Genomic DNA, 20,872 nt, shown 5'->3' with positions numbered 1-20,872 from the left:
AAAATAAATAATAAAAAAGTATGATTATTCTCATAATTGTGAATATTGGTTAAGGTATTGAGGGTTTTAAATTCTATTCGAAAGAAAGAAACTGATTGACAAATAGTTCATTGAAATGGTATTATACAATAAGTACTGAAGCGAACATTGTTTCATATAGGTAAAAAATATGAGTATTAAACTATAGGCTAAGGTACCAGTCAACATCACTATCATTAAATTCGAAATATGAAATACTAAGGAAAGTTACAAAATCTTCTAATTTTATGGAAAACAGAAAAATAATACAGAGTTAATATAGTAACTTTATGACAAGGAATTATTTTCTACTTTATGATTTCATTCTTTATTTATTCCCGGTTAATTTTAATCAATATGACTACAAAGTGTTATGTTTCAGATTGGCGGGCGTGGAACTTTAACAAATTTGAGGAATGTGTTTTAAGTGTAACTTCAATTATGTTGTTCGAAAATTGAGTTTTAGGAAATTGGCTATTTTAATTTGAATCTTGATTTTAAGATCATTTTGAACTTAACAAATTTTAACATTCTGACAAGGGTCTTAACCTACTCAGTCGACAATTGTCTTATAATAATAATAATAATAATAATAATAATAATAATAATAATAATAATAATAATAATAATAATAATAATAATAATAATAATAATAATAATAATAACTTTTTAAACCTAGTGTACCGGATTGTGTATTGCCATTTTTCAAAGTGCTGTAATTTTGCCTAAGAGCTGTTTGCTTCACTTAATATCAAGCAATTATTATTATTATTATTATTATTATTATTATTATTATTATTATTATTATTATTATTATTATTATTATTATTATTATTATTATTATTATTATTATTATTATTATTATTGTGGTGAATACATTAATAATTGGCAGGTTAGATAGTATAAGTGTATAAGGACATCGACTTAAGAAGCTCTTGAGTTGCTTAAAAACCAGACTTCCGTGTATACGCACATTGCTCTATAGACGTCGCAACCAGGAAATATGGTAAAACTTCAGAGTCAGATATAAGGAAGTCTTGCTACAAGGAAGTCACCTACGAGGTAATTGCATCGATAGGAATTCAGAATATTGCAAGAAATACGGAAGGTAGTTTTCGACCTGTAGATAGAACTCGAGGAGGACAGTCTCGACTAAACTCCCATTTCGGAAAGATCCCGCGATTCAACATCCAAGTCTGTATATTCTTAGTGATTATAATCTGGACACTTCCATAACAAGACCGAAGTACTTCAACAGCAACCAGGTTAGTAGTTTTTCTTGAGATGTCTAAGTTAAGCAATTAATAACAAAATCGAACGATCTTTAGCTTCAACTAAAGCCAATTAAATTAACTTAAGCTTAAACTATAAATCCAACACTTTACGAATGAAATAGGAAGATAGATAGTAGCCACACTGCCCATGAAAAGCCCTAAGTTGTTTACTAATCTAATTGTTACGATAATCAGGAATAAATTATTTAATGATATATGCTAAGCGTATTTATTTAGCTGGTTGTCTGGTTCGCTATCATCGAACCCAGATTGACCGAATTACGGTAATGCTAGCATCGAATGATTAATTACGATCATAAATCATTAACACCGAACCAGACACCACATGGTGGCCAGTGAGTGTTTTTTTTTAAACGGGTTTAGGACCAATGAGGTTCTTTTCTTTGAAGGTGGCAGAATGTGTTTAATTACAGTATAGTGGGTAGTAACCCTGCTTGTTAAGTGAGAGAACGGGGCTCGATTCCCTGTCAGAGACACATAATATCATGGCCAATATAAGTTTTAAAGGATTTTTGTAGTACGGGAAAAAAAAAAAGTAATTGCAGAAGTTAAAATTAGATAATCATACAATTTAATTTGGGCAAAAGCTACTTTCTATTTTCTTTTAATTATAAGCAATTTTATTGACGGAAAGAATATAACCATAATGCTAAGGTACGCGACATTCATCATTATTATTTTACATGAAAGCGCAATGTTTTACTCAGGTTAGTCTGTGCGACATATTTATAAGTCAGCATTTTTGGCGTAGTTCAGCTTGTTAACAGGAAATGAAATGACCTTGCAGTTCGAATGCTGCATAATGTTAACGTCCGTTTGTGACATTACTCTTATTTGAAGGAAAAAAAAAAATGGAGAGAAAAGAATAACGTTGTGTGAATTTTAGAAATGTTTGCGTAATTAAGAGTTAAAGTATAGCCAGGCCAAAATTATTTACACAGTACATTAAAAAAAAAAAAAAGCAAACAAATATATATATATATTAGTTATAATCTATGAGCAGCCTGAATTTAAGGCAATTAGGGGACGAATTGGGTAATTTATTAGATGAAATTGGGCGACGTGCAACACCGGTCCTAGTTCGACAGCAGCGTCAACAACAACACGTGAGGTCACAAACTTCTGATAGAAGCCCCTATAATCTAAGATCCAGAGCGCAACAAGGAGAGATGAGTTTTCTGAGTACAGACGATACCGACGATCAGATGAGATGTAGACGCCACCCGTCCGTTAGCAGCGATCAGGGACGTTCGTCATCCGACCAAGACAGCCCAGAGAGAAATTTTGAGCGGCGGCGCAGTAGGCGACAATGTGACCCGCAGAATGAAAACAGACGACAGGATGACCCGCAAAATGAAAACAGACGACAGGATGACCCGCAGAATGAAAACAGACGACAGGATGACCCGCAGAATGAAAACAGACGACAGGACCAAGGAGCACAAAATGATGGCGAGAATGACGGAACAGGAGAAAATCAGCAGCGTGGAAGAGATCATAGTCCAAGGAGGGAGAATAGGACGACGGTAATTCACGTACACACCAATAATACACCTAAATTTGACATAAAACACGATTGTATTGAAAAGTTTTTCGTAACATTCGAGGATTTTATAAGGGAAAACGATTATTCGGAACGCAAGGCTAAACACATGTTACCTGCCTGTTTTGTAGGTAAAGCGCAAGGTTGGGTAAAGAATTTAATTAAGCGCAATAATTTAAATGCACTATCGTATAAGAACTTTAAGAGAGAAATTATAAAGTTTTTTCTTGATCCTAAAACGAGTGCGGATCCTATTATCAAAATTACTAATAGGACACAGGGGAAACACGAAAGTGCGAAGTTTTACTTATATGACAAATTAGCGTTAATAGATAAATATGCCAGGCATATATCTCCACAAACGGCAGTGTCAATGTTAGCGTGTGGCTTAAGGGCCAAAATAGTAGAAAAGTTAGGGAATAAGAAGTTCAGGTCCCCAGAACAACTTATTGATGCGGTTACAGACATAGAGAACGCGCTTGTGAAGGTGAAGATGGCGAGAAAGATGGAGAAGAAGAGGTCAACCGTGAAGAATAGCAAGAAAAACAATAGAAAGAAGATAATGAGGGATTCTTCAACATCAAGTTCGTCAGAGGACAGCTCTGAGGATGATGATAGTACTGATAGAAACGAATCTACATTCAGTTCCACTACGGATTCTGAGTCGGAGACATCTGAAATTGAAAGGAGGTGGAAACTTAAAATGAAGAAACAGAAGAAGCAAATAGGAAGAGACAAGTCCATGACCAGACCAACGATGAAGCCAGGGAAAGAGGACACCCCTAAGAAAAGGAACAAGAGGGATGAACTTCGTGACCTATCTAAGAAGCTAGAACAACTTACGTTGAGTATGTCACATGATACTCAGGTGCCGAAAGAGGACACTTCCCGCCAAGTTCATCAAGGTAACCAACCAGCATTCAGTGCGAGGGGACAACAGCAAAGATCTACCTTTCGAGGAAGAGGTGGAAATTTCAGAGGTCGTGGTGGTAATGCTAGTAGATTTGGTGGTCAACAACAATTTCAGAATTCGACCCCGAGAGGAAGAGGAAATTTCGGTGGACGCAATAACGCTATGAGAAATTTTAACGGAAGAGGAAATTACAACGGGAACTGGAATGGAAGACAACCGTCTAATTGGAACAGAAGACCGAATAATTTTAATGGTAGGCAAGCATATGGTACAGGACAATTACAACAACAGACGCAGCGCATACCAAACTTTTACCCTCAACAACAACAACAGGCGTTACTTAACCCCAATGCTCCTAACTTTGTTCCGAATGTAGGGCAAGTATGTTCAAAATGTTTTATGCCTAATCATTTGGCGGAGAACTGTTTACAGCCAAATTTAAACTGAATAATACTGGATGTCGTGGCGGTGATCTTCCAGGTGGACAATATGTTAACCGCCATACTAATGGGAAACGAACACAGGTTCCTACATGTTCAGAGACAATACCAGAAGCACACAACCAAGTAAATAAGATAGGATTAGTCCAACAAAATAAAGATAAAAATAGAATGGCGACAAATAGATATAAATTAAACAAACGAAAACAAATTCGAGTACCTATATATATCACAGGCAATATAGTTAGATTACAAGTTCAAATTGATACCCTAAATACTAATAGTATTTTAGACAGTGCGTCAACATTATCTTTAGTTGATAAGAAAATTTTGCCGAAGAATGTGGTATTAAGGCCTTTGGAAACTCAAATTAAAGGAATTGGAGATACAGTTCTTAACCTATCTAATGCTGTGAATTTAAAATTTAAAATTGGTTCAAATGAGTTTTATCACTGTTTTCGAGTAGTCGAAGGAGTCGGTTTTGACATGTTGTTGGGTGTAGATTTTCTAATGGCGGCAAATGCGAATATAAATTTTCAAGATAAAATAGTACACTTAATGGTACAACCCAGGAGGTCCATCAAATTGGCACAACAACAAGAACGAACGTTACATTTAGTATCTACGACGGTAGGAGAACATTTAAATATGAAGTTGGAGCCACAGTTACTAACACCTAGAAGAATTTGGATCCCACCAAGGTCGAAGATTTTAATTCCACTGAAACCAATGTACACCAGGGAAAATCAAGATCTCTTGTTGGAACCCGAAGATGACGTTTTGAAAGAGAAGGGTATAGAGATACCAGTGTGTTTAGTGTCTAGGAAGCATCCATGTGTGGAAATTGTGAATCCAACCCCTGAGAGTGTAAAATTAAAGAAAAATTTTAAGATTGGAGCTGTGCAATCCATTCACCTACTACAGGAGAAGAAAGAAGAAGAAGAAGACGACCCCTCGAAGGAGTATTTGGAAGAAGACAGGAAATTATTTGATCCAAAAAGAATTAAAATTGGAAGTGTAGCCAAAAAGGAGATTAGAAAACAAATTTTGGATCTTTGTTATGAATATGCCAATGTTTTTTAATTGGAATCCAGACACCACATTATTATTATTATTATTATTATTTTGAATGAATTAAGTGGTATCTGCTCATAGTAAATTACTCCAAGATTTCTGAGAGAATGTGATTTTTGTAGTATTGGGCCTTCCATAAACATCCTAAGTTGTGTGAATCATTAGAACAGAGTTTTATATTCATTACTGTTTAATATCAAATTAATATTCTTTATTTAGCAAAATTGCGTAAATTATTTCAGACTTTTTTTTTTTTTTTTTTTTTTTTTTTACAGTTTAGTTAAGGGAACATTTAAATAAATTTTAAATGATTTCCATTTTACTTTCTAAGTGTGTACGTTTCTTATTTTTATTTTTCAATCCTATAAATTTGGAACTATCAGGCGTAAATTTATTGTATCTTTTCGTCTTCCCGCGTTTACTGTAGGAAGTGAATTTATACAACTTTGCCGTCACCATAAACAAAGAAATCATCACTCTTGGAATCTCTTAGAATATTTCAAAGCAATTACCGTACATAAATAGTGATGTACTTGCTACTAATATAAATCAATTTTACAACTACCATCCATTCCAAATAAATTGATAGGACATTAAATTATTTTTTTCTCACCACACGCACGCAAATTATCTGATAAACGTGAATTTTCGTGTTCCTTTTTCCACGATCATTCTGGCACACGAAGGTGTAGAATATATATATCTAAATATATCTAAAGAATTCATGATAACTTTGATAATAGCACTACTTATTTTCAAAACACTTCATTATATTAGTCTATATATTAGTGGTGCAAGTAACCACGTTTTAAAGTATAATTGTAGATTTAATTAAACATTATTGTAACTTAATTGGTAGTGGGAGTTGTGGAATAATGTTGGAATGGCAAGCGATGACAGAGATGCAAATTGACAGGATGCTATCCCTATTTATTCGATAACTTCATCTTCATATGCAATCCAAAAGCTAATACAATCTGTGTGGGTAGTATCAAAGCACCAATAGGATCACGTCTCAACTTCAAATGATTAGAAGGAAAACAACGGATGGCTCGTGTAACCATCTAACAAACATACATTTTCACGTTAAACTTTTATCTCTTTTAACTGCAAGGCAGCATAAATTCTCTCTTCGTTGAGGACTAATTATGAAATATACCAGAAGTGAATAAACACTGTAATTTATTACAGTCCTCAATGAAAGAATCATTGAAATTAACGTTATGACGATCTAACCTTTAGTCTAGTAATTCTTTTTTGAAATAAAGCTTATAATATTTTAGGTTATATAATAGCTCTGAATTCGTTATATTAAAATTATGGAAATATTTTAAAAATAATTTATATAGACCTACCAACTGTTCAAATGATAACAAAAATCGAATTTATTTGAACTACTGTATTTTTCGTGGATGTTCTGCATTTAACTTATTATTTTTATAATTAATTTTATTTATAAACGAACTTACATACATCAACTATGGCTTCTGCACATACTATATATAGAACTATCCAGAAATAACAAGTTTTTCCATGTTTGGCCCAAAATCAGGAAATGATACCATACGATACAGACCATAGGAAATGATATCATAAGATGCAGACCATTATCCTTAATAACATACACATATTTCTACAAGTTTTTGTTACAGCCTAAAATGAAATCTTTAATGCAGAAATAACAATCAACACTTCTTTTTAAAAAGTAAAAAGTTAAATATAATTATTGCTGGTTGTAGTTGTATAGTGTCTAATAATAAAAAGAGCAGTAACGGGTGGAAATTTAGATTTGACGTGACTGTATATTTAAAAAGAAGTTTTCTTTCTTGACGTGATTAACAACTTTTTCTCCGTTTTTGCAGTGGCATTCAGCGAGGAGATATTAAATTTTGTTTCATTACCTATAAACTAGGAATGAATAATAATTACGTGCACATTTTTTAATTTGAGGATGTGAAATTTTTGGAACATTGAGAATGGAAAAATAAAATAATCAATACGTTTTAGATTTTAAAGAAACATAACAAAATAATAAATTTTTAAAATATGAAATGAATAGTTAAAGTTTTTTAAAATTACAATGATAGGTTTGTTATGATATTAAATCAAATTAGAAGCAAGCATTGATACTTATTTTAAGCGAACGTTGCTTTAGATTTAAAAATTAATAGTGTTGTAGATTTAGTAAGTGAATTACTATTGTTAAAACTTATTAAAAATAAAATGAAAATGAGGTATATTACATTTTTTATTTCCGAAGATTAGTTTGATTTTTGTTTATGTTTTTTAATCTATATATTAATAAAACAAAAAGTTTCAGATCCAAATTGAAAGTGACTATGTTTGTGACTCTTAATCTATTGAACCACCCGACCGATCTCGATCAAATTTTTGATGTAGATGCAGTCCTGGCCTGGATGTGGTTTTAGCCATTCACTTTAACGGTAGAACTTAGGGGTAGGGAAGGAGGGGAATTATTAAAAATTAATTAAAGTTAATAACTCTTGAATCAAACGACCAACCTCGATCAAATTTTCAACATAGATGACGTTTGTGCCTGGGATGGATTTTATCATTTACTTTGATGGAACAACGTAGGGGTGAGGAGGAGGGGAGATATACAAATATATTTAAATATAAAAATAAAAGTGACCATGTTCGTGAGTCCCCGATCTTTTGAAACACCCGATCGATCTCAATCAAATTTTCAACATAGATGAAGTTCGAACCTGGGAAGATTTTTTAAATTTCATTTTGATGGTAGAACTTAGGGGAGGAGAGAGGAGGTGGGTAAATATATGAAAATGAATAAAGCGTAATAACTCTTGACCCACCCGACCGATCTCGATCAAATTTTCAACATTGATGAGATTCGGACCTGGATGTTTCCATCATTTTACTTTTACGGCAGGGGCGGACTGGTAACCATAGGGCCCACCCTGCTAAACTGAAATGAGGGCCTACTGTATAAAAATGTAAAAAATGTACTTGGCATTCTTCATATGTATTACATATAAAAGTCCATCTTCGAACAGATAAATAGTATCGCATATATTCATACAAAAGCAAAACATTAATTACAAAAAATATTAAGTAGGAACATCTGAAGTTACACCAACGCTTACTGAGCCCAGTGCCGGCAGCTAGTGCTCTCAAACGGGTCAGGTCAGGCCTTAAGTCGAACCTCCTTGGGTCACAGGTCGGGTCAGGGTTGCTCTAGACACGGGTCGGCTCGAGTCAACTTTCTTATGCGTCGTTTCCGCTAAAGCTATTCGGGTCATGAGTCGGGTCGGGTCGACGTTCAACTCGAGCCGACCCGTGGCTAGAGCAGCCCTGACCCTAGCGTAGGTGACCTGACCCGACCCGTGTCTCAAGCAGGCTTGACTCGGCCCTTGACCCATGAAAGCCTGATCTGACCCGTTTGAAAGCATTACGCGGCAGAAAACAGTTCAGTTAATTTCGTGTTTGCCTGTTAAAGTTGTGTAATTTCAAGTAAAAATAGCCATAAAAGATAAGCTACAATTGACTGAAATCATCCAAAGACGTGATGTATACATTATAATTTATAAACACCTTAGACAGAAAAACAAAAATATGCCTGGCAACTGTCCTGCAGTACTCGAATGAGTCACATCACGCTCATTTGTTTCTTGGGGCTTCACAGATTCAAATAGCCTACGTTGTTTTGGGTCAGATGCAGCTTTTTGTAAATCACATCTTCGTTTGTGTTCTCGCTTTTTAGCACCACTTTTATATTTTTTCTTTACAGTAATCTTACAATCACTCCTACCATCCATCCATACTGACACAACCACATCCGTCTTTCACGACAAACGACACGTAACTGATGTTCCAATAATTGAATTGCTGCTATCGGATTTGCTCTTCGATGTAATATACAAATAAAACACGAGCCGAGGGCAGCAACTTCATAGTAATTGTTTGAGGTTTGTATAAAACAATCGTTGATAGTTGCTACTAATTTCTTTTCGCTTTACCGCACTGAAAAAAAACAACAAAAAACAAAAAACAACGAAGCCTGATCCGATTTCTTTCTTCGAAGCTTGGTCTAAGGACAATGCAGTTCAAAAGCGTTCCGGCTCCACCTCCACTTTCCACAATAACAATATCTACGAAACTATTGTTTCTTTAAAACATCGCCACTCGCCGGCTTGTAAAAGGACCAGAGTAGGCAATGGTATCCAAATCCAATAACAGCCTGAAATCTACTGTGTTTCTTACATTTAAAAAAAGTGGTAGTTAACGTGCTCGTTTTTAACAGCTGCTGTATCACAAACCCCGCAATGTTTTAGGGCCTGATTGTCTCATAGACGGAACCATTTCAAGTCGATAAATGTGAAGAAGAATAAGGTCTGTTCATGAAAGCTTAACTTTACGTCTTTTTTATGCAAAACACAAGTTTGCGGGAGTTGCCCTGCCATATTTTTGATGCTGGTAGGTTTAATTGAGCACATCTTTTTAAAATTGGTGGAGGGGGCCCACCTGTTTGGGAGGCCCACCCTGCATTTGCAGGGTAGCAGGGTGGGCCAGTCCGCCCCTGTTTTACGGCACAATGTAGGGGAGGGGAAGGGGGATATATATGTAAAAAAATAAAAATAAAAGTGACTGTCTTTGTGACTTCATAATGCTTAAACCACCTTACCGATCTTAATCAAATTATCAACATAGATGAGGTTCGGATCTGGGGTGGTATTTATCATTTCCCTTTTACGGTAGAACTTAGGGTAGGAGGAGAGGAGGGTAGAGATATATAAAAATAAATAAAACTTAATAATTCTTGAACCACCTGACCGATCTCGATCAAATTTTTAACATAAATGACGTTCGAGCCTGGAAAATGTTTTTTAAAAAATATTTTCACTTTGACGGTAGACCCTAGGGAAGGGGGAGAGGAAGAGGAAATTAATATATAAAAATAAATAGAACTTAACTCTTGAACCACCCAACCGATCTCGATCAAATTTTCAACATACATGACATTCGGGCCTAGGATAATTTTTATCATGCCGTGCCCCGCAACATGCGGAGCGGAGAGGGATATATAAAAATCACCGAAAATTATCAATTTCAAAGAGCGCTTTAGTAATAGTAAAAACGGAACATATTACTGTTTTTCCTTAATTTAATGTTAATCCAGCGAAATCGAGGCGCGTCTTAGATTCGAGGACGTCTTAAATTCGAGTAATTATCGAAGAATTCTTAATTAAAGATATTAACGTGTTATTAAAACTACTTTGCTAGCTATAAATATTATTAATTTTGTATTATATTCAATTATTCAAATAACAGTAGTGTCTTGCGACTGCGCAGGACGTGCGTGTTTGCTAGTTTTTATTATTATTAGATCAAAAGATCCAATATATTCAATCAAAAATTTTATTGTAGGGCTTATATCTGGAGAACTACATATAGTGTAGCCAAACAAAAACTATCACTTAACTCAGTATGATGCGCTTATTCCATAGAAAGTACGAAAACTCAATTTAAGGGTTGTTCAAAAATTTTGTGTCCACTGATCCAAAACCTAATTATTAGCGGTCGTCAATTACATAAATAACACTCTTAAGTTAAAAATGTTCATTTTGTGTAAAAATTATAAATTGCCATGTATAGTTGTTATGTTAATGCACAATAATAATAATTATTATTGCAAATTTCTTTTTATTTATGTAAAATTTGATTTAATGGTAAATCAATATTTTAAAATATTTAATTTCCACATTTTAACAGCATTTTAATATCATATCACAATACAGTTTCTTTGATTTATTTTCCTTTATTTATTCTTAAACAGGAGCAGCTGTAGCAGCTTTTTCTTCTTTGACTGGAGTATGTGTAAAATCAATGACTTCAAAAGTTACGACTTTGGAAGATCGCGGTAAGATATTTAAAGTAAAAAATCACATCACTTCCCTATGTAGTGTGCTAAAAGAACGTGAGAAAACGTCCAGTAGATGATTCTTTAAGTAAATTGAAGAAATACGCACTACTGAATATAGATTGAAAATCATATAGCTAAGAAGCTCACGTCATTAAGATTGTTGTTTAGATTTCATAGTTTTGTTGAAGTTTACGTCAAAACAAGTCTACTTGCAAATGATGGTGAAATCCTAAGCTAAGGAAATTGGAGAAAATTCTATTAAGAAAGATTAGAGAATATCCTATGCCTGTTCCATTAATACAAAATATTTGTTTTGATGAATTGATAAGTACCATTTTCTGTTTCCTCTTACTTATAAACAGCTGTAAACTATTCTTCCGCTGTTCAAAAATGTGATTGACTAATGATACACCACTTTCAACTTTTCTTTCTTTTCTACCATTTCCTGGTCAATCAGTAGTTTAGCGATTAACTTATTTAGCAAAAGTTTTAAGTACATAATGATTTTCCTTGTTTTTTACTTTACCAAACAAACGCGGAAGCAGAAAAGAAGAAATACATGCCTATACAGTTAAGTTGTTCAACAAAGAAGCCCATTATTTCTCACGCTTACACGCAATACTTCTATTATTGCATTAAATGCACTATAATTAAAGAATCTCTGCTTTGTAATTGTCTCCCATTATTGATTGTTAGTTTTATATGGTTATTTTATTGAAAATTACACTTGTAGTGATGAACTACTTTGTGTAAGAATACATCCATCAGTAATTCAGCAGCAAATCAGTGTGCTTTAGTCACGGCTTTGTTTATGGTTGTTTTGAAATAACATGAAACAGATAATAGGTACCGGTATTAACACAACTTTCATACAAACATCATATGATCTTTGGAACATATGCATATTCCTTATGTTGGAAAACCACTACCGTATGTTTCTGTTTTTGTCATATTCAAAAAATAAGAATGACTAGATGTATACAATCATATTCTTCTGTTACAGGAAAAGTCTTTGCCTTGCTACAATCTGCAGAATCTGCAGTTTCGTTGGCGTCCAGTCCAATGTACAGTCAAATATACAACGCTACCATCAGAAGTTTCCCTGCAGCTATATTTTTTGTTTCTTCTGGAATCCAGTGCATAGTATTTTCCCTTATTTTGTAAGTAATTTCATACAATTTGGTGCAGAGTTACTTTCTGTGAAAATGGGTAATCATGAATAACAGTCAAGTGTATATACCTGTACTACACCATCAAACAATTCTCATCTTCTTCACTGAATACAATTTCTTCTCAAGAAATATCTAACCAGTGTAATTTTTTAAATTTATCGCGTAGGATCAGAAGTAAGACGAGAAATAGCACGTGCTGAGAAGCAAGTTCGTTGATTAATTATGTCAGTGTTTCGTTCTGTCTGTGGAAGGATTCCGAAATATGGTTTTGAGTCGTTTGTGGTGTTAATGGCTTTTGTCCCTGAATTGTAAACTAAGAATTAGTACTATGGCATTAGAAAATATATTATGTGGCTGATAATATTCATGAACCGGAATATTAAGGTATTTGTAGTCAAAGGTTTTCAGAGATAAATGAGGTGGTAGCAAAGTACTGCTTTATTGTGAAATAAAGGTTATCAATCATTTGGAGTTTAGGAATAGACCATTCATGATTATTACTTCGACCTACATTATCGTAATTGATATTGATATTCTGTCATCAGTACAACCTCCAATATTATTGTTTTCTTCTATATTCGCATTTATGTTTCTGCACTTTATTATTAGTTTTCCTTTCCTGCACTTTATTATTAGCTGAGCCCAGCAAACTTCGCCTATTCTCGTTAGTCACAATACAAAAATCTCAAGATTTTTTGTAGTTTTTGATTATGATTTTACTACATAAAGTGCAAATATGACACACAGAACATATTATGATCTTTTTCTTAACTCCTTGTTTAAAGATGGGGACGTATAGCCTCAATTCTGTGCTCCCCATTGATTCCCCTACTCACTCACTCATTCTAAAGAGACACAATATATGTGTATATTTTGACTAAATACTCCTTTCGCCATTCCTATCCTTGCTTTTATTTCAGATTCGCACTTTATATCTTCACCAATAATAGCTAAAGGAAATTAGTCCCTTGCTTCTACTTTCTAATAAACAATTTCGTTTCAATCGTCATTACTTGTTTTATTAAAATGTTTGATTTGATCTCATTTTTCGTAGCTTTCCAATTTTCAGTTCAGATTCTTCAACAAGAGCAATATCATTTACAAACAGCATAGTCCTAATTCTTTTATCCTCCTGAAAATAATCTTCTCTATGCAGAGTATTCCCCACTGTGTATTGTAAACAAATATTAAATAATATTTTTAGGAAGCAACATTCCTTTTGAATCATCTTTCCAGTTACTTTGGTTCATGTGTAAGTTTCTTTCATGAACCTACAATTCTTTCGTCTCAAGCAAATCTTTAGCATCCATCAACATTTTCAAGTTCATTTGATCAACATCTTTTTCAGTCAGAAAGTACACCCATATTTCCTTGTATTTTGCTTTAAATCTTTCATACATTATTATTCATTAGCCAATAGCATTCTTGTGCCCGTACATCTCCCGAACTTTCAGTGTTTTCCTCCGTAACTCCCTAATTTCTTCCTTCTAACATCTGAAGCATAATTTTTGCTGCGTATGTTAAGTGCTAGTATTTATTTTCTCAGTCTGAAATATCACTATTGCCTTTAAGGAACTTTTGTCATTTTCATCTCATATTGACATAATGATTCAGAATCAGAAAGATAATGATTTTTTCTTCCTTTTTTCTTAAAAATAATTGTCTTCCTAATAAACTTATTTGAACTATTATCTATCCTAGTAGCCTTTCCATCTTTCATCCCGGATATCACTTTCTCATGGTCATTTCGCGGCATTTTAAATAAGTTTTCTTCTCAGTTTACGAACAAACAACATAGGGCTTTACAAATTAGTTTATAAATATAAATAATACACAAAAGAAAAAAAGTAACAAGAACGTATATTCTTACTGAACTGAACATTATTGCCCAATGAAATCTTTTTTTTTTTTTAAATAATAGTAATAATAAGAAAAGAAATACCTCTACTGTAACCTGTGTGGGCAGTGTACGACTACACAAACTCGAACACATATGCTCTTCCTCAAGAAAGGCTGTGCGAGCCAATGCGTAGTACATTTTCAAGAAACGCTATTTTCTTGGATCTACCGTAAGCAACGCTGATCCCAAATAGTGCTCGTTCCTAGGCTTTCACTCCCTAATCCTTACTTCTTTTCGTCTGCCTATGACTATCGTTCGCGACTTAGACGCGGGAGATCCGGAACCAATTCAGTTCGTGGTAAGAGCTCGTGTGGTTCAAATTCCACATTAACCTGGAAGTTTGAGTTACATATAATATTAATACTGAGAAGGGAGTTGAAAAAAATTGCTTTCTTCGGGCCCCCTAATTCATTAGTAGTTAAGAAATAAATACAGGGTGATTCTTTATAGCGTTTACAACTTCAATCAGTTATAATTCTTTATTGGAACCACATACAGACTTGGTTTATATATCATTATACTACACATTTCAAGGTTTTTGTGACAGATCCATTATCACTCAATGTGTGCACCTGCGGGTATTTGGACACATCCCAACGAAAGTCGATTTCTTGCCAAACAGTAGACAGCATTTCGGGGGTAGCGTCCATGATGGCTGTTGTGATCGATGTTTCAGTTCATCAACATTATTAGGTAGAGGAGGGGTGCACACCTTATCTTTCACAAATCCCCATAGAAAGAAGTCAAGTAGCGTGTAATCTGGAGACCGTGGCGGTCAGGCAATTGGTCCACCACGACCTATCCACTTATCTGGAAAACGCTGATATTTCCTTACGTCTATCAGGTAGTGCGATGGAGCGCTATCTTGTTGTCACCATAAACGGCCATCGTGGTCATCTTCATCTAACTGTGGAACAAGAAAGTTCTGGAGCATATCGAGATAGACGATGCCGGTGATGGTGCTCTCAGGAAAGAAGAATGGTCTACACACCTTTGCTCTGGAAACAGCGCAAAACACCTTCACTTTGGGGCTGTTACGAACCAGCTTCACGTGCGCATGTGGATTTTCCGTGCCCCAAATAAGACAATTGTGTGTGTTGACTCGGCCGCAAAGGTGAAAAGTTGATTCGTCACTGAATATCACATTGTTCAAGAATGACTCATCACCACTAATGCGATCCAACATGGTAACACAGAATTGCTGTCGGCTATGTTTATCCGCTTCACTCAGTGCTTGAACCAAGGACAGTCTGTATGGCTTCATGGACAAACGTCTACGCAATACACGCCAAACAGTGGTGTGAGGGATACGAGTTTCTTGTGATGCACATCGTGTAGATTTTCGAGGACTGCGGACAAATTCTCCCTAACTGCTTCCACCACATCGTCAGTCACGGGTAAGCGCCATGGAGCCTTTGTGTCGCATAGAACAACTTGTTTGAACAAATGTCTGGTGTCATTTGCACACTGTTGGTCTGCTGGGTAGTTCCTTGCTGTATTGTGTGCGAAATTTATGCTGTACACTTGTTGCTGACTTCGTTTCTTCAAACCAAAACACGCACTTAACTCTTTCCGCACCAGTGAAAGATCTCAATTTTCAATGACTGACCGGTGGCGCCACGTGTGGTCAACCCCACAATTACTCACTACGTGAGCAAACTTGGCGTGTTTTACAGTATAATGACATGTAAACCAAGTCTGCATATGGTTCAATAAAGAATTATAACTGTAAATTGAATTGAATTTGTAAACCTTATAAAGAATCACCCTGTATTGAAAAATGTATCTTGTATAAGTAGAAAATTAACAATGGAGCAATACGGAGTTTTTAAAATTTGGAGGCGATTTTGTCAAAACGCTTAATATTTAAGGTATCATATAGTGGGATTCCTAAAATAAGTGTGTCGCTCAGTGAAAATGCTCTACTACTGCATGTAAAAGTAAAATTCATACGAAATTAAAATGTTTAAAACAGTGTTTTAATTGACTCAGCTAAATAAGTCTGCACACTTTTTCTCACTCTGCCGAGAAAACTAACTCATTAGCAATACAACAGTCTTGAGGATATACGTGGAGCAGCTGATAAGTTCGCAGTCTGAGGTACTTAGCAATGATTCTTGCAATAAATTAATGATGACACTCAATGAAGCCTCTAATATAAATACCACCTTATTTCAATAATATCATTACACTATTATCTGTGTAGAACAAACATCACATTATAGCCAAATCCGAAAATTCTCACATTTTTGAGTATCACAGCGTAAGAAAATACCTTCTGAACAAAGGAAAATCGCCTGAAGAAATTTTTGGAGACATGTTGTCAGCTCTAAATAATTCTGGGCTTTCGTACACGCTGGTCAGAAAGTGACCACTTGTTTCAACAAGAATGAAAGAGCTATGAAGATAACCCCCGCTCAGGTTGCCCTGTGGCGGTGGTCACTGAAGAAAGTATCGTCAATGTCTGAAATTTATTTCTGGCCGAGTGAAGAGTAAGATTGTGTCAAATAGCGGAAGATTTGGTGATTTGTAAAGAATAGATAGGATAAATAAAAAAGCGCACACGCTGGGAACCTCGACAAAATTTGTGCACGAATCGTAACTGTATAAGTTCAGCTTTTCGCTTTTTAGTGCTTTAGGCTGTAATCATATCAGCCGACACTCGTACTGAAACAAAAACTTGTTAAAAATTCTTTAAATTATTATAAGGCTATGATGCTTGCTGTTACTGTTGAATAAAAAAGAGCTCAATGATCGTAATGCTTAGGAAACAGTTATGGCTTTCATCAAAGAATAAAAGAGGCTAGATTTTGAAGTTGATAAAGCGCAACTGTTTACATTCAGCAGGTGACAAGATAAGTTATAGAAAGGAAAAATGACTATGAAATACCCTTATGTAATACGTTCATTGATGCGAAAAAGCAATCCACTTAGGAAAATCTCAATGTTTATGAGGACTCTTAGATCTAGCAGTGAAGAGTAATACACCAAAAGTTATTCATAACTTTATAAACAAATACGTATGATATGAACTGTTTGGTATTGATGTATGACCAAAACATCAAATATAAACTAATAATAGTTGTGTAACAGTTTAGGGAATGTAACATTACCTTCATAAGATACGTTATCAATTGTTTTGTTTTATTAACATTTCTTCTTCTTATTCTTAATTCTTAATAATAATTATTCTTAAGTCACTGCATTCTGAGATCAACAATGGATTTAGAAGCTATATAACGACATGTAATTCGCCTACTAAGCATGTCCCACGCATGTTCTAATGGGTTTATGCCCTAAGTTTGATGATCGACTGGGCCAATCAAACTGTCCAATATCCTAAGTCTTTGGGTACTCATCTACTATGGTAGCTCAATAGGGACTGCATTATCATCCCTTAGAATGAAATCAGAGTCTACTACACCCCGAAACAAACAAAAATATTAGTGTAGGGTATTATTCCAAAGAATCGTACACATGTGATTTTACCTAGAGGAAAGATGTTTAGGGACATGAGAGACTTCAGAATAATTTAACTCCACCCCATGATTCCTACACCCTTGTTTTGGTCAAGTTCAGTAATATTAGATTGAGTGAATCCTGTTCTAGGCTCTCGCCAGATGAATTCATGTTGAGAATCAATGGTGGATCGAACACTTTAGCCCCTCCCTTGATCATATCCTGGTTCCGTCATATATATATATATATATATATATATATATATATATATCGGGTGTTCTAAAAATGGCGCCCACGGACCACAGAGCACTATTCTATAGGTTAAAATAAAGCGAAAATGTTATTTGATGAAATGCCCTCCAGAGCCTCTTTCAGCCGCTATGGGGAATCAAAATTTCACAATGTAGCAACGTCGCAGATTAACTTGCAGCAATTAGCATTACTCTACGAATACAATAAGCAGTTAAATCGATAGCTATTTTAATAAATGTTGGTAGCGTTAATTAATATCGACTTTAGCTGCCATCTGGAAAGAATTAATATAACTATTAGATAGATTGGCAGACCTAATATATGGTTATTCATTTGCGACGTTGTCACATAGTGCAATTTGCGTCTCCAGACGATAACTCGAAAGCTATATATATATATATATATATATAGACCCTATATATATATATATATATAGATAGATAGATATAGATAGATAGATAGATAGATAGATAGATAGATAGATAGATAGATAAATCCATAGGTTTGCTTCAAATATTTGTTGAACGAAATAAGATAACTTACACCTCGATATCCTACGACGGAAATCCTATTTTGGTGTCCACAAAAACTAATACTTTACCACTACAGCTATGGAAAGATCCATAATGGCGGGTTCCTGATGTCTCCTTTGATGATAATTTCGCGAGCCCTCGGCTTCACTGTCTGTTGAGCGTTTCATTCAAAACCAAATACTTATTTAGATTTAGACGACTACTAACAAGATTCACAAATTTTCTGACTTCGTTCACAATTTTCTCAACTCTATATACCTTTTAAAGGAGGAAAAAAAATGACATCTAGCTTGCAATACGTTTCCAGGTAAAAGACAAATAATACCAAAGAGGAGAATGCTAATTGGTTTGAGAATGAAGTCACAATAAGAGGAAGAGCTAAATATCTACAGGTAAAAAGATGCCGCTCCAATGATAAAAATCTGAAGTAAATCTAGACCTAATTGAGACTTTTATCCTCCAATGAAAAATAATTTCTACCGAAACAAAGAGTTTGTCCATGAATACATCATGGCTGAATTTCGAAACTTAAAAGATTTTGAAGAAATTACGATATTTAATTTAGGAGTTTCTTTATGAAGATTCCCTGCATCAATATTCCCATGAAAACAGCACAGAAACCATTAGAAATTACAAAATACACATTTCTTGACTAAAATAACTTAATATTAATGACAAAATGTACAAAAAATCAAAAATAATAATGTTACATGCAATTTTATGAGACCACTTCTCATATATTACCCTTTTGACAAAATATTAAACTCGTACAATTAATCCTAAAGATATAACAATAATTAAAAAAACGTTCTTCCAATTTATTTTCTAATCACATCTAGAAATAAATATTTATATATATAAGTTGTCCAAGAAGTCGCGGACCATGATACACACGACTTTCAACTGAATCTGACTTTTCTGTTGTCGTTCCATGATTCTTCCACGCATGATATTATCAATATGGTTTCTTTCCGCTTTTCTCTCACACACGTACTAGCAATTAGATCTATAAAATGGCTGTGTGTACACTGTATGTATTTTCTCGAAGTCGAACGTAAGTGCTGTAGTATTGAAACAAATGTAGCTACATAGTCGATGTCGTTGAGTGCATTCAGCGTCGCCAAGCAAAAACATCAGGAACCATGAACAGTCACAGTCAAGAACTCGTATTGCGATGAATTCAATCTATTTATTACTTTTCTTCAACAAGAGTTTTTAAGCAATTTAGCATTATTCCTAAGTGTAGCATATGAGGGTATTATTATTATTTGTAAAATTAATTTCAGGTCAATGATGTTTTCCTTCCGAAAGAATCCTTTGGAAGATACACCAGTGGACAACAAGCTCGAGGGCAACATGCAAAAAGTTGCGGAAAAGACAAGACTATAAGTGTTTGTGTCATAGTATTTTCTAAATATTTTGTTAAACTGAATGATACAATTTATATTTTGTATTTTGACATATTTACAATATGTATTATTATCTTATAAAATAAATTGAAATTTAGTTTGCTTCTTTATTTTTACCACATCCATTAATTAATTGTGAAAACATGAACATCATTGGTGTATATTGTATTTAATGTATCAAAGTATGATAATAATGTGTAAAAGCTGAGAAGTTGAGGTAAATCAAAATACTTCAGCACTTTGCATTTCTCTTGGGTAATCTCGTACAACGTCATTACTTGCCACATCGATGGTTTTGATCTGTAAGGTAGGAAATTAACTTCTAAAGGAAACATCTTATGCAACGAATGGGCAAGTGACCACTTTACAATCTAGACCTGCAGCTAGGCACAGAAGTTAGGGGGCTCATAAATGTGTTAGGGGATACAAATCGTTACAAATTTAAACTTCTCTATATCAATAGTTACTTAGGTCTACAATGAGTTGTAATCATAATTATCATTATATTCCATCACTCTATCTCCCTAATGTAAGAATAGTAATAGTAATATATATTTCATAAACGTTTTTAAAAATTGTTATACATTAAAAATGTACAAAGACTTACACTCTTACTGGATGCATGAAATAATATTGACTTGGCGGGCTAACTTCTCTGCTTTGCGTCTTTAGCTTCAGGCCATAGTCAGAGATACAGAGGAACGTCCTCTCTATATATTGACAATGAATATGTTGACCCACTCCTTAAATTTCGGGAGGAGTACATAAGACCATTTCTTAAATTTTGGAAATTACCAAAACTAAAAATGTGCTATGGTAGTACAGAATCATGAGATGTACCTCAGTAACTTTGGTGGATTCATTTTGTTCCCTTTTATGAATAAAAAAATTGCCCAAAATTCAAATTTGGACATTTTTGGCCTATTTTATCCTTTTTGAAGTGGCTTTATCACGTTATATGG

At 34.3% G+C, this 20,872-nt stretch overlaps 1 protein-coding gene across 4 annotated transcripts in view; it reads left to right on the top strand.

Annotated features, from left to right (window-relative positions):
* Positions 1-19,934, top strand: part of LOC145662625 (lysosomal proton-coupled steroid conjugate and bile acid symporter SLC46A3-like) — a 122,700-nt gene extending 102,766 nt beyond the window's left edge. For all 4 annotated transcript variants that reach the window (XM_081728364.1, XM_081728366.1, XM_081728365.1 and 1 more), the window contains exons 5-7: positions 11,099-11,182; positions 12,189-12,345; positions 19,788-19,934. In XM_081728364.1, the coding sequence (XP_081584490.1) occupies positions 11,099-11,182; positions 12,189-12,345; positions 19,788-19,890 (344 nt within the window). In that variant the 3' untranslated portion in view covers positions 19,891-19,934. The remainder of the gene's footprint in view (positions 1-11,098; positions 11,183-12,188; positions 12,346-19,787) is intronic.
* Positions 19,935-20,872: the final 938 nt, after the last annotated feature.

The sequence above is a fragment of the Thermobia domestica genome, chromosome 10 (assembly GCF_964235325.1).
Source record: "Thermobia domestica chromosome 10, izTheDome1.hap1.1, whole genome shotgun sequence".
NCBI classification, from domain to species: domain Eukaryota; kingdom Metazoa; phylum Arthropoda; class Insecta; order Zygentoma; family Lepismatidae; genus Thermobia; species Thermobia domestica.
This window is presented reverse-complemented; position numbering and strand designations above follow the sequence as displayed.